This window comes from Oncorhynchus kisutch, linkage group LG2 (genome assembly GCF_002021735.2).
Source record: "Oncorhynchus kisutch isolate 150728-3 linkage group LG2, Okis_V2, whole genome shotgun sequence".
Lineage (NCBI taxonomy): Eukaryota > Metazoa > Chordata > Actinopteri > Salmoniformes > Salmonidae > Oncorhynchus > Oncorhynchus kisutch.
In genome coordinates this window covers 37,805,270-37,826,877 of record NC_034175.2, presented here as the reverse complement: position 1 = coordinate 37,826,877, position 21,608 = coordinate 37,805,270, and the positions used below count along the sequence as shown (strand labels likewise).

Sequence of the window (21,608 nt, the reverse complement as noted above, 5' to 3'; positions counted from 1 at the left end):
TTACATCACTGTCACTGAGAAGGAATGGGGAAAGGGTAAACTCAGTTAATCTGACTTAATCTAAACGCAAAGAATCAATATCAGTGATTGACAGTATGCAGGTGTTATTGCATTATTGAAATTCGATTCAGTCTAGTCATGGTCAGTTTCATATATTTCATTCAGTGGTGTAGTGTAGTAGATTGGCTTGATAACAGCATTCATTGACATTGTTGTTTAGCTAGCTAGCAAATATGATGTTACACATCGTTCACTTTTGGGAAAACTGCTCCAGCCACTTGGTAGCTAGCTATCGTTAGTTCAAATGAAGCAAAATGACTGTATATGCTAATATGAAAGTATATTCATATTGATATTCTGATTGCATAAAATACCAGCAACTGTTTTGTCTTTGGAAGTTAACTACTAGTGAATGGAGGTGCTGGTGGTTCTTTAAAGTGGGCTGTCAATGGAGGCATCTGTTTAGATGTCACCCAGCCTGGAGCTACCGCAAGGTAGGATGGTGTTGAGGAGGATGGGTTGGTATACGACTGTCCTCATGTCCTCTGATTTGTGGCAGATCTGTGAAAGGTACTTGCAGAGACAGGACACATTAGGAGGTTCTGTATCGACAGAGATGCTAAACTAGATGGCTGGTGCTCTAACTCCATACGAACAAGCACATGTAAAAGGACTTGGAAGAAGATAAACCTGGTGGATAACAACGGATTACCTTTGAATTAAAACATGTGTTGGTCGCTTTGTCAGTGTCCAAGGTCACAATGCTCACCAGTCTCTGCAATTCTGTTCATAATTTCTTACTTACTGTACCTTTTGTATGCCTGATTATTTTACATTCACATTATGTGGTATGACACTAAATATATGGAATTGTATGAATACATTTCTTTGTAAAATGGAAAGATATTGGATTGTCATAATTGCATTCCATACGACCTTGCATGATAAAAAATTATAAAGACTTTTGATAGACAAGCCCATTACCGTGGTAGTGGGTTGATTTGGATGACTTGCAGCACATAATACGATTGTTCAAGTTAGCTTAGTAGCTGGATACAATGAAAAAGTATCTTCGTTTTCTTTAGATAATCATTTACATTTTCCTCCCAAGTATGAAATTCCACCTCCCTATTTTGCATTACAAATACATCCCCAAAGGAATGAAGGTGTGCATGGATAATAATAACCTAGCACATCTCAGTATTTCTTTCAGAATAATCAATTAAACCTTTTACATCATGAATGACATACAGTGCATTCGGAACGTTTTAAGACCCGTTGACTTTTTCCACATTTTGTTATGTTACAGCCTTATTCTAAAATGGATTAAAATACATTTTTCCCCCTCATCAATCTACACACACTACTCCATAATGAGAAAGTAAAAACCAGTTTTTAGACATTTTAATTTATTGCAGTAAAAAAACTGATATCACATTTGCTCAGTACTTTGTTGAAGGACTTCTAGCAGCGACGAAAACCTTGAGTCTTGGGTATGACGCTACAAGCTTGGCACACCTGCATTTGGGGAGTTTCTACCATTCTTCTCTGCAGATCCTCTCAAGCGCTATCAGGTTGGATCTGGAGTGTCGCTGCACAGCTATTTTCAGTTCTCTCCAGAGATGTTTGATCGGGTTCAAGTCCGGGCACTGGCTGGGCTACTCAAGGACATTCAGAGACTTGTCCTGAAGCCACTCCTTGGCAGTGTGCTTAGGGTCGATGTCCTGTTGGAAGGTGAACCTTTTCCCCAGTCTGCAGTCCTGAGTGCTCTGGTGCAGGATTTCATCTTCATCTTTCCCTTGATCTTTCCCATGCTTCACTGTAGGCATGGTGCCAGGTTTCCTCAAGACATGACGCTTGGCATTCAGGTCAAAGAGTTAAATCTTGTTTTTATCAGACCAGAGAATCTTTACTTGCCTTTTGGAAAACTCCAAGTGGGCTGTCATATGCCTTTTACTGAGGAGTGGCTTCCTTCTGGCCACTCTACCACAAGGGACTGATTGGTGGAGTGTTGTAGAGATGGTTGTCCTTCTAGAAAGTTCTCCCATCTCCACAGAGGAACTCTAGAGCTCTGTCAGAGTGACCATCAGGTTCTTTGTCACCTCCCTGACCAAGGCCCTTCTCCCCCGATTGGTCAGTTTGGCCAGGCAGCCAGCTCTAGGAGGAGTCTTGGTGGTTCCAAACTTCTTCCATTTAAGAATGCAGACGTTTTCCCCAAATCTGTACCTCGACACAATCCTGTCTCGGAGCTCTACGGAAAATTCCTTCAACCTCATGGCTTAGTGTTTGGTATGACATGCTCTGTCAACTGTGGGATCTTTATATAGACAGTTGTGTGCCTTTCCAAATCATGTCCAATCAATTGAATTTACCACAGGTGGACTCCAATCAAGTTGCATCAACATCTCAAGGATGATCAATGGACACCGGATGCACCTGAGCTCAATTTCGAGTCTCATAGCACAGGGTCTGAATACTTATGTGAATAAGCTATTTCTGTATTTATTTTTAATCCATTTGAAAACATTTCTCAAAACCTGTTTCGCTTTGTCATTATTGGGCATTGTGTGTAGATTGATGAGGCCAATTTTTTTGATTGAATCCATTTTAGAATAAGGCTGTAACATATCAAAATGTGGAAAAATTGAATACTTAACAAATGCACTGTTCTTGCAATATTTTAGAAATTTCCACCTGGAAAATGACATTGTGGGTAATCAAACCTGTGCTTTGTGACCTTGCCTAGTGGGCTGTACTATTTTCCTGTCATCAAAGATTGTCTCTTATATTGACAAGATTGCCTAGTGACCACTCCAACAATGGAAAAAGATTTCCTCAATGATTGAAGGCAGTCGAGATCAGGTGGGACTATTCAAGCCAATGAGAGGGCATATACACTTGTGAACCACAGGTACAACTCCGTAGAACAAAAATATGAATGCAACATGGAACAATTTCAAAGATTTGACTGAGTTACAGTTCATATAAGGATATCAGTCAATTGAAATACATTCATTAGGCCCTAATCCATGGATTGCACATGACTGGGAATAAAGATATGTACAGTTGAAGTCAGAAGTTTACATACACTTAGGTTGGAGTCATTAAAACTTGTTTTTCAACCACTCCACAAATTTCTTGTTAACAAACTGTAGTTTGGGCAAGTCGGTTTGGACATCTTCTTTGTAAGTAATTTTTCCAACAATTGTTTACAGACAGATTATTTCACTTGCAATTCACTATATCACAATTCCAGTGGATCAGACGTTTACATACACTAAGTTGACTGTGCCTTTACACAGATTGGAAAATTCTAGAAAATGATGTCATGGCTTTTGATAGGCTAATTGACATCATTTGAGTCAATTGGAGGTGTACCTGGTAATGTATTTCAAGGCCTACCTTCAAACTCAGTGCCTCTTTGCTTGACAACATTGGGAAAATCAGCCAAGACCTCAGAAAAATAATTGTACAAACAATAGTACGCAACTATAAACACCATGGGACCACGCAGCCGTCATACCGCTCAGGAAGGAGACGCGTTCTGTCTCCTAGAGATGAACGTACTTTGGTGCAAAAAGTGCAAATCAATCCCAGAACAACAGCAAAGGACCTTGTGAAGATGCTGGAGGAAACACATACAAATGATCCATATCCACAGTAAATCGAGTCCTATCTAGACAGGTCGACCTGAAAGGTCGCTCAGCAAGGACGAAGCCACTGCTCCAAAACGGCCATAAAAAAGCCAGACTACAGTTTGCAACTGCACATGGGGACAAAGATCTTACTTTTTGGAGAAATGTCCTCTGGTCTGATGAAACAAAAATATAACTGTTTGGCCATAATGACCATCGTTATGTTTGGAGGAAAAAGGGGGAGGGTTGCAAGCCGAAGAGCACCATCCCAACTGTGAAACACGGGGTGGCAGCATCATGTTGTTGAGTGCTTTGCTGCAGTAGAGACTGGTGCACTTCACAAAATAGATGGCAACATGAGGCAGGCAAATTATGTGGATATATTGAAGAAACATCTGGGTCTTCCAAATGGACATAGACCCCAAGCATACTTCCAAAGTTGTGGCAAAATGGCTTAAGGACAACAAAGTCAAGGTATTGGAGTGGCCACTACAAAGCCCTGACTTAAATCCTATAGAAAGTGTGTGGTTAGAACTGAAAAAGCGTGTGCGAGCATGGAGGCCTACAGACCTGACTCAGTTCCACCAGCTCTGGGAAGCTTGTGGAAGGCTACCTGAAACATTTGACCCAAGTTAAACATTTTAAAGGTAATGCTACCAAATACTGAGTGTATGTAAACTTCTGACCCACTGGGAATGTGCTGAAATAAATAAAATCTGAAATAAATCATTCTCTCTACTATTATTCTGACATTTCACATTCTTAAAATAAAGTGGGGGTCTGAACTTACTAGGATTAAATGTCAGGAATTGTGAAAAACTGAGTTTGAATGTATTTGGCTAAGGTGTATGTAAACTGCTGACTTCAATTGTATCTACTGGTCACAGATACAGAAATAAAAAATAAAATAGTAGTGGCATGGATCAGAAAACCTGTCAGTATTTGGTGTGACCAACATTTGCCTCACGCAGAATGACACATCTCCTTCAAATAGACTTGATTGTGACCTGTGGAATGTTGTCCCACTCCTCTTCAATGGTGGTGTGAATTTGCTGGATATTGGTGTGAACTGGAACATGCTGTCGTACACATCAATCCAGAACATTCCAAACATGCTAAATGGGTGACATGTCTGTTGAGTAAGCATGGTATGGAAGAACTGGGACATTTTCAGCTTCCAGGAGTTGTGTACAGATCCTTGCAACATGGGGCTGTGCATTATCATGAAGAAACATGAGGTGATGGCAACGGATGAATGTCACGACAATGGGCCTCAGGATCTCATCACCGTATCTCTGTGCATTCAAATTGCCTTAGATAAAAAGGAATTGTGTTCTTTGTCCGTAGCTTATGCCTGCCCATACCATAACCCCACTGCAACCATGGGGCACTCTGTTCACAAAGTTGAGATCGGCAATCCGCTCGCCCACACAAAGCCAAGCATACACAACACCATCTGCCCGGTACAGTTCAGACCGGTTTTCATCCGTGAAGCTCACACTTCACGGATGGCCATCGAATGTGAGCATTTGCCCGAACTGCAGTCAGGTCAAGACCCTGTTGAGGATGGCAAGCACGCAAATGAGCTTTCCTGAGACCGTTTCTGCAGAAATTCTTCAATTGTGCAAACCCACAGTTTCATAAGCTGTCCGGGTGGCTTGTCTCAGACAATCCCGCAGCTGAAGCAGCTGGATTTGGAGGTCATGGACTGGCATGGTTACACGTGGTCTGCGGTTGTGAGGCGGGTTGGACGTGCTACCAAATTCTCTAAGACAATGTCGGAGGCGGCTTATGGTAGAGAAATGAACATTTAATTCTCTGGCAACAGCCGTGTTGGACATTTCTGCAGTCAGCATGCCAATTGCACACTCCCCCAACTTGAGACTTCTGTGGCATTGTGTTGTGTGACAAAACTGCACATTTTAGAGTGGCCTTTTATTGTCCCCAGCACAAGGTGCACATGTGTAATGATCGTGCTGTTTAATCAGCTTATTGATATGCTACACCTGTCAGGTGGATGCTCAGGTCCAACTCCCATACTCAAAGGATTAGCCACAATCTGCTCTCCCTCTGTTCATCACATGACTGGTGATGCAACGCACTTCTGCCTTTTTTCCATATGGTTGTTCTGTTTGTTGCTGCTTGGCTACCTGTAAAAAAAAAATCACTTTTTACTGTTTATAATTATTTAATCGAACTCTGTATTTATTAAGTTTACCAACGTATTTGTTTTGTCCTCACACAAAAAAATGTATGAAACTTTTTTCACCCCGGACGCTTTATCTGCACATACAGTGCCTTGCGAAAGTATTCGGCCCCCTTGAACTTTGCGACCTTTTGCCACATTTCAGGCTTCAAACATAAAGATATAAAACTGTATTTTTTTGTGAAGAATCAACAACAAGTGGGACACAATCATGAAGTGGAACGACATTTATTGGATATTTCAAACTTTTTTAACAAATCAAAAACAGAAAAATTGGGCGTGCAAAATTATTCAGCCCCTTTACTTTCAGTGCAGCACACTCTCTCCAGAAGTTCAGTGAGGATGTCTGAATGATCCAATGTTGACCTAAATGACTAATGATGATAAATACAATTCACCTGTGTGTAATCAAGTCTCCGTATAAACGCACCTGCACTGTGATAGTCTCAGAGGTCCGTTAAAAGTGCAGAGAGCATCATGAAGAACAAGGAACACACCAGGCAGGTCCGAGATACTGTTGTGAAGAAGTTTAAAGCCGGATTTGGATACAAAAAGATTTCCCAAGCTTTAAACATCCCAAGGAGCACTGTGCAAGCGATAATATTGAAATGGAAGGAGTATCAGACCACTGCAAATCTACCAAGACCTGGCCGTCCCTCTAAACTTTCAGCTCATACAAGGAGAAGACTGATCAGAGATGCAGCCAAGAGGCCCATGATCACTCTGGATGAACTAGATCTTATCTGTCAGACATATATCAGTTTGTCTCTGTGGATGGTTTGTCCTATGACAAATCAATGGTACGTTTTGGTGTTCCTCAAGGTTCCATTTTAGGACCACTATTGTTTTCACTATATATTCTACAGTACCTCTTGGTGATGTCATTCAGAAACACAATGTCAATTTTCACTGCTATGTGGACAACAAACAGCTGTACATTTTGATGAAACATGGTGAAGCCCCTACATTTCCTACGCTGGAAGCCTGTGTTTCAGACATAAGGATGTGGATGGAAGCAAATGTTTTACTTTTAAACTCAGACAAAACAGAGATACTAGTTCTTGGTCCCAAGAAACAAAGATATATGCTGTTTGATCTGACAATTAATCTTGACAGGTGCACAGTCATCTCAAATAAAACAGTGAAGAACCTCGGCGTTACTCTGGACCCTGGACCCTGATCTGGACCCTGATATTTAATGCGCAGCTTTGTTCCATCTTCGTAAGATTGCAGAAATCTAAAACGTTTTGTCCAAAAATGATGCAGAAAGCTAATCTATGCTTTGGTCACTTCTAGATTAGACTACTACAATGCTCTACTCTACCCAGATAAAACACAAAATAAACTTCAGTTAGTGCTAAATACGGCTACTAGAATCGTGACTAGATCAAAACAATTCAATCATATTAATCCAGTGCTAGCCTCTGGCTCCTGTTAAGGCTAAGACTGATTTCAAGATGTTACTGCTAACCTACAAAGCATTATATGGACTTGCTCCTACATTTCTCTCCAATTTGGTCCTGCGATACATACCTACATGTACGGTATGGTCACAAGATGCAGGCCTCCTTATTGTCCCTAGAATTTCTAAGCAAACAGCTGGAGGCAGGGGTTTCTCCTATAGAGCTATATTTTTATGGAATAGTCTGCCTATCCATGTGAGAAACGCAGACTCGTTCTCAACCATTTAGTCTTTACTGAAGATTCATCCTATGATTAAGTGTAGTGTGGCCCAGGCGTGCGAAGGTGAACGGCAAGGCACTGGAGTGACGAACCGCCCTTGCTGACTCTGCCTGGCTGGCTCTCTCTCCACTGGTATTCTCTGCCTCTGACCCTATTACGGGGGTTGAGTCACTGGCTTACTAGTGCTCTCTCCTGCTGTCCCAAGGAGGGGTACATCAAGTCGTGCCAGGCTTTTTTCCCCAATATACTCGACTTTAGCGGGTTGAGTCACTGACATGATCTTCCTGTCCGGTTTTGTGCCCCTTCGGTCTAGTGTGGTGGCTGGTCTATTGATATCCCTCTAGTTGTATGGGGGTTTTGCTTTGGCAACGTGGGTGGGGTTATGTCCTGCATGGTCGGCCTTGTCCGAGGGGTATCATCAGACAGAGCCACATTGTCCCCCGACCCCTCCTGTCTCAGACTATTGCAGCATAGATACTGGAGACTATGTGCCGGGGGGCTAGGGTCATTCTGCCCAATCTGGTGTAATTATCCTGTCTTATCTGGTGTCATGTGTGATCTTAGGTATGCTCCCTCTAATTTTCCTCACTCTCTCTGTCTCCCCTCCCTGAGGGCCTGAGCCCTGGGACCTTGCCTCAGGACTACCTTGCCTGACAACTCCTGGCTGTCTCCATCCCGTCCACCTGGTCGTGCTGCTGATCCAGTTTCTGCTATTTTTCCTGTGGCTATGAAACCTTGACCTGCTCATCGGACGTGCTACCTTGTCGCACTGCTACTCCAGTTTGAACTGTTCTGCCTGTGGCTATGAAACCGTGACCTGTTCACCGGATGTGCAATCTTGTCCCAGACCAGCTATTCGCTCTCTCTCTCTCTCTCTCTCTCTCTCTCTCTCTCTCTCTCTGTCTCTCTGTCTCTCTCTCTGTCTCACACACACCTACACACCCACACACCCACCCACACACTCCTGCTGTCTCAAACTCTGAAAGCCAGCTGACATTTACTCCCGAGGTGCTGAACTGTTGCACCATCTACAATCACTGTGATTATTAATTAACCCTGCTGGTCATCTATGAACGTTTGAACTTCTTGAAGAACAACCTGGCCTTAATGGCCATGTACTATTATCATCTCTAGCCGGCACAGCCAGAAGAGGACTGGCCACCCCTCAGAGCCTGGTTCTTCTCTAGGTTTCTCCCTAGGTTCCTGCCTTTCTAGAGTCTTTCCTAGCCACCGTGCTTCTACATTTGCATTGCTTGCTCTTTGGGCTTTTAGGCTGGGTTTCTGTATAGCACTTTGTGACATCTGCTGATGTAAAAAGGGCTTCATAAATACATGTAATTGATTGATTATCTTGGCAAAGGAAAAATGCTCATAAAAGTTCAGAGAAATAAGCTTTTTGAGCGTTTAGAACATTTCTGCGATCTTTTATTTCAGCTCATTGAACTGGGACCAACACTTTACATGTTGTGTTTATATTTTTGTTCAGTGTAATCTCAAAGTTTTCCGGAATGCCATGTGCATCCATTTATATCAGTACATTTGTAACAGCCTAAATATTGCAAAAACTTCTATTTGATCAAATAAGTCTCATGCAATTCGACACAATTCATAGACCTCCATGCAAAAAAAGGACTTATCTCACAAAGACTGAATTTTGGGCAGAGTAAATCTTCTCGCTTCGCCTCTTCATCTCTAGCGTCATGGACCGACTGTCCGGTTGGGAGATGTTTCTTTTTTGTTTCCACTTCTACTTTCAACTTGCTACAAATTCTTTATGAATATTAACCTTTTCTCTCTCTCTTCCTCCCTCTTTCTATCTCTGTCTCTCTCTCTGAAGGATGTGCCGGATTTTGGTCCAGACAGGAACTGGAAAGGTATCGCCATCTCTCTGCTGGTCATCATGGTCATACTGTCACTCATTGGACTGGCCATCGTTCTTCTTTCCAAAAGTAAATTTCTGGAGTTATTTTCTTTTACATATAATCTCAAAACCTGGTTCAAATCATTTTAAAAGAAGACCTTGGTTCTAACTTTTCACCATTCTCAATAAATGCAGCTTTCAAAAACAGATGACAAGCTACCTGCTTAGAATTTAGTCTTACAATTTAAAACTAACACCTTTCATTTAAGTTAAAAGTTCAACACTCCATTGCCTTTCTTCTAAGCAAATGGAGGTTATTTAATTGTGAGGGAATACTCTGGGATGATTACCATTTTCAGAGACAATGTGCGCATTCGAGCGGATAACTTTTGTCAAGACTTTGACCAACGTTGGTCACCGCTTTTCAAAGTGTGTTGCATTTTGGGTAATAAAAAAAAAATCTGACTTGTTAACTGCATGACCTTTACACATCCATGTGATCAAAGGTCATGAACTTTCAACTGCAGTCGATTATAATTTCGGGAGTCGCTCCTCACAAACTATAACTTGAAGTCGGAACCAAAGCATTATGCGAGACAACCTTGTGTTTCTTTTGGAAGCAAAAGGCACTACATGCTCATACGGTATATGGATGATGTCACAACCTATCATTGGTTATTATCAATGCATGTTTTAGGAGGATGACTATTTAGAGCTTAAATACATATTTATCCATACATCCTTACAATCTAATTACATAGAAATGATATACATTTCTTACAAAATAAATGAAATATCCCACTTGTAACAATATAGCTAATGTATTTATCTAGATGTTACTGTAATGTTGTGTCCCATGTAATAGCCTCCAATTTGTCTTGTCTGTGTTATTGTTGTCACCAAACAAATTAAAATGTCTTAATTGTCTATTAAGTGTGAATAAAATGGAATACATATTGTAGGCTATACAGTACATGGGTTATTGTAGGGGAATTTTACACTGGCAATTTTATAGGTTTCATCTGTGCCTGGGAAACAGGCCCTTAATGAGCACGTACCCCAGACACCAGTCGTGAGGTCAATACCAACAGCATTTGACCCCTTGGCATATTGTTTGGCATATTGTTTACCCAGCAACTTATTTGAGCTGATGTACATGTATAGTCTAATACTTTTCATATTGTTTACCCAGTAATTTATGTGGACTGATTTACATGTACAGTATAGTCTAATCGTTTTCTGTAAAGTGAGTGTTTGTGATTGAATCGAATTTTGTTTATTTCAGAACCCAGTGTTAGTGCTGTTCTTAACACACCGCGTTTGACTGAATTTTACCGTCTGCTGGAGCTAACGTTAGCAGGCTATCATAAATGACCAAGGGGATAATCCAGGGTGCGCTATGAGATTGGTCTCCTATGCGGTAGCTATGGATGATACTACTTTGGTCCAATAACTTGTATTAACACATCCAACCAATGAGAACCGGCGGACTACTGCATCTTGCTCTACACCATTCCAATGTATTCCTCCTCTGCCCTCTCGTCCAGACCTGAGCCCCCTGACTTCACCGGGGGCCCTCCGACGTCCATCAGGCTCGTAGCGACCCTCTCCTTGTCCATAGTTAGGGATGTGGTGTTCCCGGAAGCAAGACACACTGCTTTCCTGGATCCCGTGTTTGTGACATAGATCACCAGGTCCCTATTGTGATGCAGAAGCACTTGAATGCTCACACAGTAGTCATTCATGACGGTACCAACAATATAAATCTTCATAAATTGTAGCAATTAAAAAATGACTTCAAAGGTTTCATAGACAGGCTATACCAACAATAGGTCACGGAATGGAACACTTTAGTTGTCTCCTCTGGCTATACTACTGGCTTAAATCCTATGGGTCCTCTATCAATTTGAATGGACAATTTAGACAATTTAATAAAAATGATTATTTATATATTTTTATCCAGTCGGACAAACAGCCTATCCGACCACTCTGATGGCCCTAAAGCACACCGCTGCCTCATTTTGTATCACATTGCAAAAATACACATTGCAAAAATGCAATTTCAGAATATGGGGGAGGACATGTCCCCAGTCAAAGTTGCGCCCCTGGATCTGGCCATAAGCCAAAATATAATTGTATCTGTTGCAGGGATTTATATTATTGGCAACCTTTACTTCACTACATTCCAAAATAAAATGATGGACATTTTACGCCTTACATTTTCCCTGACACCCAAAAGTACTCACATTACATTTTACTCACTTACATTTTGAATGCTTAGCAGGACAGAAATGGTCAAATTCAGACACTGAACATCACTGGTCATCTCTACCAGTTATCCCTAAATATTTCTCAAATTAAAAGCATTGTATCTGGAACAAAGCACTCACTAAACCCTAAACCTTAACTAAATCTTGTAATAAATAATGTGGAAATTGAGCAAGTTGAGATGACTAAACTGCTTGGAGTAACACTAGATAGTAAACTGTCATGGTCAAAACATATTGATGCAGTAGTTGCTAAGACAGAGAGAAGTCTGTCTGTAATAAAGTGATGCTCTGCCTTCTTAACAACACAATCAACAAGGCAGGTCCTACAGGCCCTAGTTTTGTCGCACCTTGACTACTGTTCAGTCGTGTGGCCAGGTGCCACAAAAAAAGGACTTAGGAATATTGCAATTGGCTCAGAACAGGGCAGCACGACTGGCCCTTGGATGTACACAGAGAGCTAATATTAATAATATGCATGTCAATCTATCCTGGCTGAAAGTGGAGGAGAGATCGACTTCATCACTAGTTTTATTTATGAGCGGTATTGACATGTTGAATGCACCGAGCCTATCTAAACTACTGGCACACAGCTCGGACACCGATGCATACCCCACAGGACATGCCACAAGAGGTCTCTTCACAGTCCCGAAGTCCAGAACAGACTATGGGAGGCACACAGTACTACATAGAGCCATGACTACATGGAACTCTATTCCACATCAAATAACTTACGCAAGCAGTAAAATTTGATTTTAAAAAATAGGAAAAAAAACACCTTATGGAACAGTGGGGACTGTGAAGCAACACAAACATTGGCACAGACACACACACACACACACACACATTCACACACACTCACACGACAACGTATGCACTATACATACACATGGATTTAGTACTGTAGATATGTAGTAGTGGTGGAGTAGGGGCCTGAGGGCAGTGTTGTGAAATCTGTGAATGTATTGTAATGTTTTAAAATTGTATAAACTGAAGACCCTGGGAAGAGTAGCTGCTGCTTTGGCAGCATCTAATGGGGATCCATAATAAATACAAATACTACCTCTCGTCTGGCGGACTCATGAAACACAAATGCTTTGTTTCTGAATGATGTCTGAATGTTGGAGTGGAATTTGAAATGATTTATACTTTTACTAAAGTACATTTTTACAATTACATTTAGTTTTGATACTTAAGTAAATTGAATTAAACCAAATACTTTTAGGCTTTTACTCAAGTAGTATTTTACTGGGTGACTTTCACTTTTACTTGAGTCATTTTCTATTGAGGTATCTTTATTTTTACTCAGGTATGACAATTGGGTACTTTTCCCACCACTGGTTATTGGAGTTTTTACACTTGTAGGATGGACAGATTTACAGTGACTAAATCAAGAGAAAAATAGAGCCCAAAAAATCAAGAACATTTAATTGTGTCAGCTAGGCTGGATTCTGTGCAGGAATAAAGGCTAATGCACTCACTATCGTGTTGAACTCTTCATGTTTCTTCTCGAATCCACAGGACATAAAATATTTATAGAGGTAAAATGGATATAGATTTTGAGACATGACATGTAGTATTTTCATATGTCAATGTACGCTTTCATATTCATTCAAAATTCCGGTTCTCACATAAATGTCAACCGACATTTATTTTCAAAGCCTTTAACATTTAATTCAGCTCATGTCATGCTAATTTAGCTTTTCACAACCCGCGGAAACAACTTTGAAGATGTCAACCGCAAAAGTTATGATAAACCCGCGTCGCTATGTCAACAGAGCTCGGTGCTCATTATTGGATGTATTACGTTTCGAAATCCAACTTTTTTGATATAATGGTAAAGATACAGTATGTTAGAGAAGGACCCCACTGAACGATTCAGAACATGAATTATCGTATTTGTCTTGGTAAAATGTATTTTATAACATAAGGAAGTGAAATGGCATCACCAAAGTGCGTTTTCACCCACTCTGGGCAGAGGGGATGGACACTACTGAATGGTTCTGAATTCACTGTCAGCATGCAGTCAAAGCTATAACCACTTTTGGAGCAAACTAGTGCTCTCAAATCATATCCTGATATGACAAAATATTGATAACTTAGCTAGCTAACTTACGTTTTAAGAAAAATAGTTATAAAGTGGCTATCTAGCTAGCTAGTGATAGCAATGTTTGGTGGTCAGCTAATCACATGAGATAGCAAGCAAGCAATGTAACAAAATTATAATTCCGCTTCAGAAAAATCCTCCTGGTGCACTGTTCAATTATTTAGCAATTTAAACTTTTTTTTTTAAAGAGGGCTCAGTTTTTGCCACAGCCCTCACTGGCTTTCATGTGATTTAAATGTGAATGATGACAGTTTCTATCCATTGGAGCGCTGCGATTGATTGCCCAACATTCTGGGAATGGCCTTAGCTAAATGTCAATTGTGAGTAAAAGTGTTCTCTATGTCTATTTGAAGACTTTGTGTAATTTCTTCACAGATGATGGCGCGAAGTCTTTAGGCACCCAATTGACACTGGATGACCTCTTTCAACGAGAGTTCCAGGTGCATGACCCTGATGCTAAGTGGATCAATGGTATGTTTATTCAGTATATTCATAACTCTACATATCTAATGTCGCTCGTATCTGTAATAACATTGTATCTGTCTCAAATGTATTTTGTTTCCATTTGCTACGAATGCTGAGCAGCCATTATTGGGACCTGTTGCTCCCCGAATTTAGTCTCCTCTGTTGACTGAACACATCATATTTCATCAAATCTGCGTGGTATCTGCTGGAGACTTGTGCCTCTCACTAAATCAAGATTCGTAAACATCACCCATCTGCTCTTTAGTTTCAACACAGAGCAAAGCCCAAAAGTAAACATCAAAAAGCTTTCAAAGAGAAATGGCACAGGCATCAAACGCTCTCAAAGAATTGTGTCCTTTGAAGATTTTTGAATGCGTTCTGAGCTGACAAAGTACATTTGTTTCTGCCAATTGTCTCTGGTGGTGTTTGTTCATCCGCATACCATTCAAAATCTGAATTTGAATTTCAATGGAAACGACATACTGTATATCTCTGAGGAACATTGTTCTGCCATTAGGATGAATTGTGCTGGCATATTCCGAAGCCTTTAAAGGTACCAAACTACCATCACTGCTGCTGTTTGTCTGACATTACATATTCATGCTGTTAAGGAATGTGTTAATGTAAATTTAATTCGGAGAGGCCGGAAGTGGTTAATCTTCTCCACATGGACATGAAATAATTAACCTTCTGCAGCAGATAAGCAAACACATGAAATAAAATAAACTGTATTACACAAATTTGAACATTATATTAAAACAAACAAATTTCAAGCCCTATCGGAGCCTTAAAAGCAAATACAAGCCTTGAAAGAGGATGCATGAGAAGGTAACATTGAAACAATCACTGTTTAAATACCACCAGTGGAGTGTAAATTAATCATAGAACCAGCAGAGAACAATGATAGAATACATTACTGTAATCTATGGGAATTCTTGCTCCGTTGGGAACCAGCATTCTTGGTTATAAATCGTTCCCTCCTCATACATTCACTACTCCGGAGCCAGAACGGTCCGGGATGTACCATCTGCAACCATTAACAACTCAAGATTCGGAAGATCAGAGAGGGATTTAATGCGTTAAGTTGAAGCTTGCAAATCACTGCTGCTTTCACTTGTTTGTGTTTACAGTATGTGAAGCGAAGTCTGTATTTTAGCACTGTCAGGCTGTGGCTAGTGTCAGAAGCGGTGTTGCAGATATGAAGGGGTCAGACCAATTTATAACACTCTCAAATCACTGTATCCTTTCATCCACATTATCTGAAGGAGAGTCTTTTCAAAATATCATGAATAAAGCATCACAAATAGCACCTTTCGTGACAAGGCACTCCTCCCTTTCTTAGTCTCTCTGTCTAAGAGTTTGAGTTTGGCTTGTCTGTATAGGTGCTGTCAGCTTGTTACTTCACTCAGCATCTCAGTCTTCTGACAGGCTAGGACATGCTGCTGTCTCCTTGCGGTCATGCTCTATTTTCCACTCCTGAAAGATGGGGCCTCACTATTCATCCTTCAATTTCAAAGAGCGCTCCTCACAACTGCCTGAGTGCAAACCCCTGAAGTACTGCTAATTACTTCACTGACATTCTTAAAGGTCCAATGCAGCCGTTTCTATGTCAATATCAAATCATTTCTGAGTAACAATTATACCGTATAAAAAGTAAAGTCATAGCGTATAAAAAAATAAACACAGCACCTGTGATGGAAACAGGTCTTGTCAAACAGCTCTTACACTTAAAGGGCATTAATATTATTCACAATTTCACAGCATTATTCCAACCTCATAGTGTGGAAATGTCCTTTGTGACACAGTATAAAAAAATACTTTGTCAAATTGCTTTCACATAAGGACACTATTCATGAAGTTCTAGATGAAACGTCTTTTGTCAACACACTTGGCAGATGGCAAGTGGATGTGACGGTTGCCTTGAAGGTACATCACAGTTTCTGAGCAGAGCACACAAAGCATAAGCGCAAATCCAAATGTGCCTCTGTGCTTTGTCACAGGCCTCCATAACATGTGGATTGTCTGACAAATTTGACAAAAGTATTTTTTTTGCACTGCGTCACAAAGGAAAATACCAACAAACATTTTTGGGGTGAAAAGTATCAGTGAATCATGTACATGGGAAGATGGCATTGAACACATTGCATTGAAAGGGCACTCCATATGGTCTGCATACAATCTGTACAGCACAAATATTGCACAAATGCAATATATAAATACCAGCCAAACACAGGTTGATTCAAGACTACAAGCTCACGGCGTGCCACAATATTTACAGTGTAGTAGGCTACAGTTGATTCAGTATGCTACTGCACAATGTCACTTACTGCAAACCAATTATGAATCACAATGACAGTTTTATACATTCTTATCAAGTACCCTTAGAAGGAGTGTCATCTAAAAAATCTTACTTAATAACATTCTGGTCCCCTCTCTTCTCTTGTACCCTCTTTCTCCTATTGATCATAAGTCAACCATCCATCACTCTTTTATGTTTACTTGCCTGTCATTGTACTTTAATGTATTCTGAGTCATCTCTGTTTTATAGCCCACCGGCCCAAGGTTGACGCCTTAGAACTCATTCAATGACATTTACTGTATATGAGATGAGGGCTTTGTAATGATATTGGTCCGTCAAAAGCATTAATGAAATCCTGGACTCCCCAGATTGTAAAATTGTCCAGAGATGAAAGATATTGGCCGAAACTCCCATCACATTTGTTCCTGTTGATGTGAAATAATACTGAGCCAAGTTGTCACTGATACTCTCTAAGTGAGTCGGTAGATTACTGTGCATGTTGAGTGTCTCAATTCTTCAGGGGGGACCTCTTCGTGCAGTTGTAATTTCTCATTGCAATGACAAGTCATATTTGGTGCGTCATATAAGGGATGTCTCACATGGGATGTCATTATACAGGATACCTGAGACAAGTGGCTATGCTTAAAAACACATATTTGGCACGATGCCCATAATTGTGTATGAGCACCGGAACTCTTAGCCATTCATTGTGACATCTGTAATTTACAGGCAGTGGGCCAACTTGAATGAATGAAGTAACTAGATTGGATGTAGCAAACCATTGTTAAGCACCTCAAGGCAGTTCATGAGCAAAGTTATCCAGTATAAAAACCTAAACAAACCCAGGCATTAACCATAACCCTTGGTCTCAGCCTTGGCTTCACTTTTAACCCTTCACTTATTCATCTTACAACCTTTTACCAAGGGTCCTCTCTCTTTCTCTCTTCCCCATTTCTCTCTCTCCCTCTCTCTCTCTGACAGATGAGGAGATCATTTTCAGGAGCTGGGACGGTGATGTGTTCAAAGCCAACACGCAGAGCAATGAGACAGACCTCTTACTAAAAAACACCACTTTTGTGAGTACTTACCGTCTCAGTGCATACCAACTCCTCTTCCCAGAGAACTCACATTAGAGAGACATGCTCACCTTAAGGTGCCATTTGGCAAGTGGCTGCCTCCAGTGACACCTTGCCATCTTGTTTTATTTGCTACATGTTGTAGACTGGAATTAGACAATGTTTTAAATAAGTTGGAGAAGATAATACTATGCCATTCTTGTGGAATTTGAATACATGTGTAGTTCATGCTAATCCAAAAAATCATTATATTTCACGCTTCAAAACAACACATTTGAATGGACTGTAACTGCAGATGAACAGTCACAGTATTTCTCATTCTCTTTCCACTCTTTTCTCTTTCTTACCAGGCAACATTTAAGGCATCCAAGTTTGCAGTTTCTCCAGATCTAAACTTTGTTCTTCTGGGCTATGACGTGAAACAGGTCAGTGATTTTAATGTGCCATTTCTGAAGAGTATCTCAAAATGATACACATCTTCGTATATGTGCTGTATAGCCAACTCGTTGGGTTATTGTCATGAGAAACATTTGTTGATATTGAAAATGAATAACAACACAATAATCTGAGGTACAGTACAACATATTTTTTTTTTACAACATGAATGAGAATGACATTGGAGAATGAATGGTGTGGGCCTGTGTGTCTCTGTGGTCTCCGGTTTCCTTATAATGCATCCTTCAGTATTTCTTAGAAAGAGATGTTAGACACAACAGATGCACAGAGAATGAGAACAATAAAGACAGCGAGTGCCTGAAGAGACCTTTCTGTGAGATTGGTACCCTTGGCCTTGTCATTTGCGGTGGTCTCATGAGCTGTGTTTTGATTCTGTGATGTTCTGGTAAAGAAAGCTAATTCTCTGGACTCGTAACTCTGTGGAAAAGTAACTGCATTAAAACGCGGAGGGCTTGTCTTCTTCCTCATGTCCTACCTGTGTCTGCTTTTATTAGGTTCATAGTGATGTTGAAATGTTTTGTAAATACTACTAGTTCACTCCCTGCTGACATATTGTTTGCTTCTGTAGGTCCAAACTGATACTGTAACTCTTTACGTTATCCAGCTCTTTATGAGTCTATATAGATATGGAAAACACTGTATTTGGATAGTATCCCACTGATGCATCTCTGAATGCTCAAGTACAACCCATCAACTAAAAATAACACAACCGTACCACAATTAGTAATATTTATCACGTGTCTGCTGCAACTTTGTTGGCATGCACCAACAAAAACATCAGCGTTAGTGGATAGCTTGCTTGGTTCACTGGATGGTTAGTTCTGGCACTTGTGGACCAATGGAATGCCCACTGAAGGTACCTTTGGTCTCAGTCGAGTGTGTTTATCCTTTGTGGTATGACTACATAGTGGAAAAACATGTTTTTGCCCTGTTTCTAACAGTTTGGAAAATAATGAGAGGTTGTGTAAATTTATTATCGTATTTTTACATTAATCCATTCAAATTCAACCCTTTCATTAACCTCAGGACAAAAGTTGTATCCGCATCAAAGCAATTTGTTGTAAACAATCCAAGACATTTTTTCCATCATTGTACAAAAATAACTGTTGTTCAAAGAGAAAGCAATGATCGTTTAACGTTTTAGGCTACGGGCTCGATAGATATCAAATCAAAATTGTATTTGTTTGATGTGCAATTGAAATGTATTACTTGGATGAATAATTAGCAACATGCAATGATAGGGAATACTTTGCAATACTTAGAGAAAGCACATATTTGCAGAAACCATCAGAAACAATTTCCCATTCTTGTGTTCAGTGATTTTCTCTTTCATAATAGGAAGAGGCTGCAGCAAAGGAAAAGATAGGTGGTATGGTATCGGGGGAAACCTTCCTACTCAGACGACCGACCGACGCTTATCCATTCGTTTGGTTGCAATCAACAACAAAGAATTGGCTACGAAACGCTAGCGACATGGTTTTTGATCTTCTGAATGCAATTTGTTACTGGCTCAGTAATGACCTAACCCTAACTCAGCATCAAGGGTATTTCGCACAAACATATCCCCTTATGATGAAGCGGGTATTTTAATGGAATAACCAGCCGTACTTTGAGTTCCCGATATTTCACTTGAATTGTGTGTCATAGCCGACTACAGTCATACTGTCTCCAAACCTATCATTGAAAAACATTGGATGCCCAATAAACACTGACAGCTTCAAAACCAGTGCCATTAACAAATTTCATCAACTGAATGCCCTGATGGAATTGAATATCTCGCTTGCAAAAAGCAAGACCTTACAGCAAAACCTATTAAAAATATGAACTCTTATTCAGTCAGTATACATAGACACTCTAGCCTATGGCTCTCAAAGTGTGCCCATTAAAACAATACTTGGTTTCAGCGCTCCACACAAATCTTTTCCTGCTGCCTATATAGCTCCTCTCTCACGTTCATTCGTCTGGAGCGCATAAAAGCCATTCCTTTTAGGCACTTCGGTGTGTAGCCAATTTTCATCTTGTTTAATAGCAGACCTGGGAACATGAGAGTGGCTCACAACAGCAGTCATCTTGATTCAGATACCGGTTTGTATAATGCAGTCTGCACCAATCACCAGAAGATGGTTAGTAGGGTAGCTAAGAGCCTATTCAAAATGCAGAGGAGGACAAAGATCTGATGAGGGTACAGTGCATTCGAAAAGTATTCAGACTCCTGGACATTTTCCACATTTTGTTACTTTACAACCTTATTATAAAATTGATTAAAATTGTTTTTTTCTTCATCAATCTACACACAATACCCCATAATGACAAAGCAAAAACAGGTTTTTAGAAGTATTTGAATATGTATATATATATATATATACAGTGCCTTGGAAAGTATTCGGCCCCCTTGAACTTTGCGACCTTTTGCCACATTTCAGGCTTCAAACATAAAGATATAAAACTGTATTTTTTGTGAAGAATCAACAACAAGTGGGACACAATCATGAAGTGGAATGACATTTATTGGATATTTCAAACTTTTTTAACAAATCAAAAACTAAATAATTAGGCGTGCAAAATTATTATTATTATTATTACCAGTACTGTTAACAGTGGTTTAATCAACATTGGTGTTGCAAGCATGGACATTTACACGCCTCCTGCCTTATCAGTGCCATAATGAGACAATTGACATGCACTGTTGTGTAAGTTCCATTTAGACACGTTCGCAACAGCCATGCAGCTATAAAGGCCCACTCCTTCATTGGAAAACAGCAAAACGGCATCCGTGCCATTTGGTTTAATATAAAGCTCAGGGAAGGGAATCAAAGGGTGTCTAATGATTTTAAATGATCAAAAACGGCTGCAAAAATTAGAGTGGGCCTTTAAGATGGGTTTGCGGAGTGCTGCTACACAGTCAGGTGTAGTGATTAACCCATAGGGACGCACACAGAGCAGAGTCTAGCGAAAGCTCAAGGTGTCTGTGTTATCCTGCTTTCCCGTGGTGGCGGAGGCTTACGCCAAAAAGGCAATATCCCAAAATAAACAAAAGGCTTTCTGTCTTAGGCAAGCCACGTGCTCCTGTTTTGCACCGCCATTTAACATTGTATTTGCACAGAGGGCTGGAAGTTGTATTTTGAGGGAAAGTGTGAGGAGATAATCCCCAAATATAGTTTTTTGTGGAAGCTCATGTGTTGACAGTTAAGATCACATTATTGGTCCATCTCAAATGTGACTTCTGCTTTTAACCTCTCTGGCACCAGTGGGACGGTAGCGTCCCACCTGGCCAACAGCCAGTGAAATTGCAGAGCGCAAAAAATTCTAAATACACCATTCGTAATATTAAACATTGTTGTAAATACGTGTCTTACGTCATTTCAAAGCTTAACATTTTATTAATCCAGCCGCTGTGTCAGATTTCAAAAAGGCTTTACGTCAAAAGCAAACCATGCGATTATCTCAGGAGAGCACCCAGCTAACAAAAGTATTACTAGCATTTTCCAACCAAGCATTAGCGTCACAAAAGTCAGAAATCACAATAAAATAAATTGCTTACCTTTGAAAATAT

The 21,608-nt window shown here is 40.3% G+C and overlaps 1 protein-coding gene across 1 annotated transcript in view; it reads left to right on the top strand.

Moving 5' to 3' along the window:
- Positions 1 to 5,017: 5,017 nt before the first annotated feature.
- The window catches only part of LOC109904117 (inactive dipeptidyl peptidase 10-like), an 81,924-nt gene continuing 65,333 nt past the window's right edge, over positions 5,018 to 21,608 (top strand). The window contains exons 1-5 of the mRNA XM_031802055.1: positions 5,018 to 5,098; positions 9,362 to 9,473; positions 14,135 to 14,230; positions 17,505 to 17,599; positions 17,950 to 18,024. Of these exons, the coding sequence (XP_031657915.1) occupies positions 5,018 to 5,098; positions 9,362 to 9,473; positions 14,135 to 14,230; positions 17,505 to 17,599; positions 17,950 to 18,024 (459 nt within the window). The remainder of the gene's footprint in view (positions 5,099 to 9,361; positions 9,474 to 14,134; positions 14,231 to 17,504; positions 17,600 to 17,949; positions 18,025 to 21,608) is intronic.